This window comes from Coregonus lavaretus (assembly GCF_964263955.1).
Source record: "Coregonus lavaretus genome assembly, chromosome: 7".
NCBI classification, from domain to species: Eukaryota; Metazoa; Chordata; class Actinopteri; order Salmoniformes; family Salmonidae; genus Coregonus; species Coregonus lavaretus.
This window is the reverse complement of record NC_139994.1, coordinates 16,059,935-16,063,575: the sequence shown is the minus strand read 5'-3', so window position 1 is coordinate 16,063,575 and position 3,641 is coordinate 16,059,935. Positions and strand designations below refer to the sequence as shown.

Genomic DNA, 3,641 nt, shown 5'->3' with positions numbered 1-3,641 from the left:
AACTGAGCAACTTCTATCACCAGCCACACAAGTGTAGCCTATAGATGAGTTCCAGATAAGAGACAGGCACGGCTCTCCACCAATCGGACAAGTAGAAAACGGTCCACCAATCGGACAAGGAGAAAATGGAGCGCTCTGGGACGTCAGCCAACCAGAGCTCACGCTAGAAACATCCTAGGTTGAACCCGTGGTGCGGGAATGGAATTTAGAGGGAGTCAGTCTACTTTTATCTTTCAGTAGTGGTGTGGAGGTGATAGTGTGAGGAAGAGAGAGGAGATCATAAAGGATACCCTGCAACGATTTCGTTTTCACGTTTTGGGAAGTCCAAATGCCTACATCACAAAGGTAGGTGTGCATTATTTTGTCTATGCATAGAGAATATGCACAGAGGTTACGCACAGTACAATATGTGGCATAAATTAGCCTATACCCAAACCATCGTCGCCAGTTTTTCATGACAGTTTGCATTGGATGTCTACCTAGACTGCCTGTTCCTGCGTGCAAGATGATTGAGTAGCAAACTAGCATAGCCTACTAATATATCAGAGCATTCGATTCATAGTTTTTTTTTTTCATAGCACTTGTTGGCATAACACCTCTGTCTGCCAAGCCATTTGTTTTGCCATTAGTGGTAGCAGACTGATGCCATTCCACGCTCTTGCGCTAACAGCAACGATCATCAACCCGAAGACAGTTAAAATTGGATTTTGGTTGGGAGCGCGCCGGCATACTTGTCATTTAATACCGATAGCCTACTGCCTCTGAATGGGAATTAGCATATGAAATCCACCGAGCTCCGAGCGCTGCTCTAGACGCTACATGTGCAAATAGGCTCCTCTCATTCATATCCTATGTCCCGAAATATTAAAGATGGAAAAGGCTTAAGAATAAGAGGGGGGGGGTGGGGATTAGGGGGGGGGGGGGAGCGAGTATATTCACTTACAATGAGAAAGGAGAAAAATAGTCTATAGGCCTAGGCTATATTCACTTACAGTTGAAAGCCCCTCCAATTGTAAAGCAATAGACTGCTGTTCTTGTTGGTTGAGTGCTTTTCACAGCTGCTTACATTGTATTCTCTCTCCTTTATTTCCAGGTAAATGCTGCACCACAGCCCCCTCTGAAGGGAATGAGAAGCGTTGTGATTATTTGTTGATGCAGCAGCAGCACGACGCTCCCCTGTCTGTCTCCCTCAAAACGTGAGTAACAAGATGGGGAATGGATTATCAGACCAGATCTTCCCCAGCCTTCCTTCCTTCCAGGCCCTCCATATTGTCATCCTGGGTCTGGACTGTGCCGGGAAGACCACTGTCCTCTACCGCCTTCGCTTCAACGAGTTTGTGAACACGGTCCCCACTAAGGGATTCAACACGGAGAAGATCAAAGTGTCCCTGAGCGCCGGCGGAAAGTCCTGGCGGAAAGCGGCGTTCCACTTCTGGGACGTGGGCGGTCAGGAGAAGCTCCGCCCCCTGTGGCGCTCGTACACGCGGTGTGCCGACGGCATCGTGTTCGTGGTGGATTCCGTCGACACCGAGCGCCTAGAGGAAGCCAAGACTGAGCTCCATAAGATCACGAGGTTAGCGGAGAACCAGGGGGTGCCGGTTCTAGTGGTGGCCAACAAGCAGGACCTGAGGAACTCTCTGCCGCTTCACGAGATGGAGCGCTCGCTGGCGCTAGGGGAGCTGGGTAATGGAACGCCCTGGCACCTGCAGCCCGCCTGCGCCATCATAGGGGAGGGGCTACAGGAAGGTCTGGAGAAGCTCCACGCCATGATCATCAAACGGAAGAAGACGCAGAAAGCTCAACAGAAGAAGAAGAGATGATCTGAATAGTCGCACACACAACCGCCATCTTGTTGGAGCTACACAAGGACTTAACGTGAGATAACAATGGTGGTGGATGGGGACTCAACTGTTGTGGTGTTAACCATGAGCAGGGCACGTGGTGTTGACTGTGGCAAGATGTACTACAGTACCCATAATGCTCAGTGTCTCGTGGAGCTCTCAGTGACGGGTCAGCTGCTAGCCTGTCTGTTGGCTGAGTTGTATGAGTCATATGGAATGGGACTAAGTGTGTTCAGGGCTGTGTCGGGCTGTTGTCACTATGTCCTCACTGGAACTGATGGAATATATTTTTTTGCACCATAGCATGGACTTTGGATGGCAATTGTCCTGGCTGGCACAGCATCACGGGACAGTGGACACTAATGTCTCTTTAAATTAAGTGTTATGCTATACCATGAGTCACACAGGGCTTCTCTGAGACAAAACAATCAAAACACTGAAGTGTCAGAAGTCAAATGTACACTTGAATGTATTCTGTCTATACTCTCAAGTGTTACAAAAATATGTAGCCTACTGTTCAATCAGTTTGAAGCATGAAAACACAATGAAATTATAGGTTTACCAAAGCCTTTGTTGACAATGAGATTACATGTGGAAAACACAAAGGACAATCAAGTTGCAGACAGGCACTTGTGTTAGTGTGACCTCTGAAAGTTAGTCTTTACAATCAAAGTCAGTATTTTGTCTCCATGTTGCTCAATGGCAGTCTAGAGGGTCTAGATAGTTCAGCATAAGCTCGATGATTCACTGAGAAGAGAATACACAGATGGATGTTTTTAAACATTAGTGTAACAACATTTTAGAGTTTCATCAGGGATAAATGATAAGAATCTACAGCAGTTAGGCTATTTAATGTGACTATCATTTGGGTTAGGTGGGAGGTGGGGGTAAACACAGCTGTTAGTGTCAGGCAGGATGGTTGTCTTGTGTAATTCTGTTGATTGATAGGCTGTTGGATCAGCATACTCTGAATATTCCTTCCTGACTTGGCTAGCTGTCTGATCTGGACCCTGTACTCCAAAAGTGTCAGGCTTCTGTCAGATCCAGGCCTAGTACCTGCCTAAGACTTTGGGTGTGTTCCAGAGTGTAGATCCAGCCCTACTTCATTATCTACCTAAAACTTTGGGTGCGTTCCAGATACACTCATTCTACTTAGGTCCTTGCAGTTTATAGGATCGTTATCATGTTGATGTGGTTCCTGAGACATTAAATAGTTATCCAGATGATATAAAGATAATCTGATCTCAGACCTGTGCAGAGTTTGTGTACCTGGAACGCACACATGGACTTCCATGTTGATAGAGACAGTCAAATAAATGCACTTTATTGGTCCGTTTTCTGACCTTAGAACTTCCATCATCAGATTTTTGTTTGAGGTTTATTATGATACTTAAAGAAGTGAAATATTGATATTGCTTCGAAGGAAGCGTTAAATAAAAATAAATTTAAAAAATGTTACGCTGTTACCACATTGGAATGTCAGTTATGTCCCCCTGTTTACTCTCTGTGTGTGAGGGGGAGGGGCGCTCATATTTATGTTTGTTTGTATAAATGTGTTCACCTTGAATAAAGCAACAATTAAACACTAACATGATATCGCACAAAATAATTAATAGACATTGGGCAACAGTTTTGTGAATACTATTTTCAGAGGAAGAATATTGAAGTTACACTTCTATCGTAGCTTATCAGCTGTTATGGCATTTACACTGCATCGGATGTTGGGGGCAGATAAAATGGCGAATCACTGATATTTGCTCATGAAATAGGTTCCCACCCTCATGTTCAGTGTAGAAATGA

General features: G+C 45.2%; 1 protein-coding gene across 1 annotated transcript; it reads left to right on the top strand.

Moving 5' to 3' along the window:
- Positions 1 to 235: 235 nt before the first annotated feature.
- LOC311131966 (ADP-ribosylation factor-like protein 4A) lies at positions 236 to 3,430 on the top strand. The gene is made up of 2 exons (XM_084165093.1): positions 236 to 345; positions 1,094 to 3,430. Exon 2 carries the CDS (start codon positions 1,209 to 1,211, stop codon positions 1,818 to 1,820), a length of 612 nt encoding a protein of 203 aa, XP_084021219.1. The 5' UTR covers positions 236 to 345; positions 1,094 to 1,208; the 3' UTR covers positions 1,821 to 3,430.
- Positions 3,431 to 3,641: the final 211 nt, after the last annotated feature.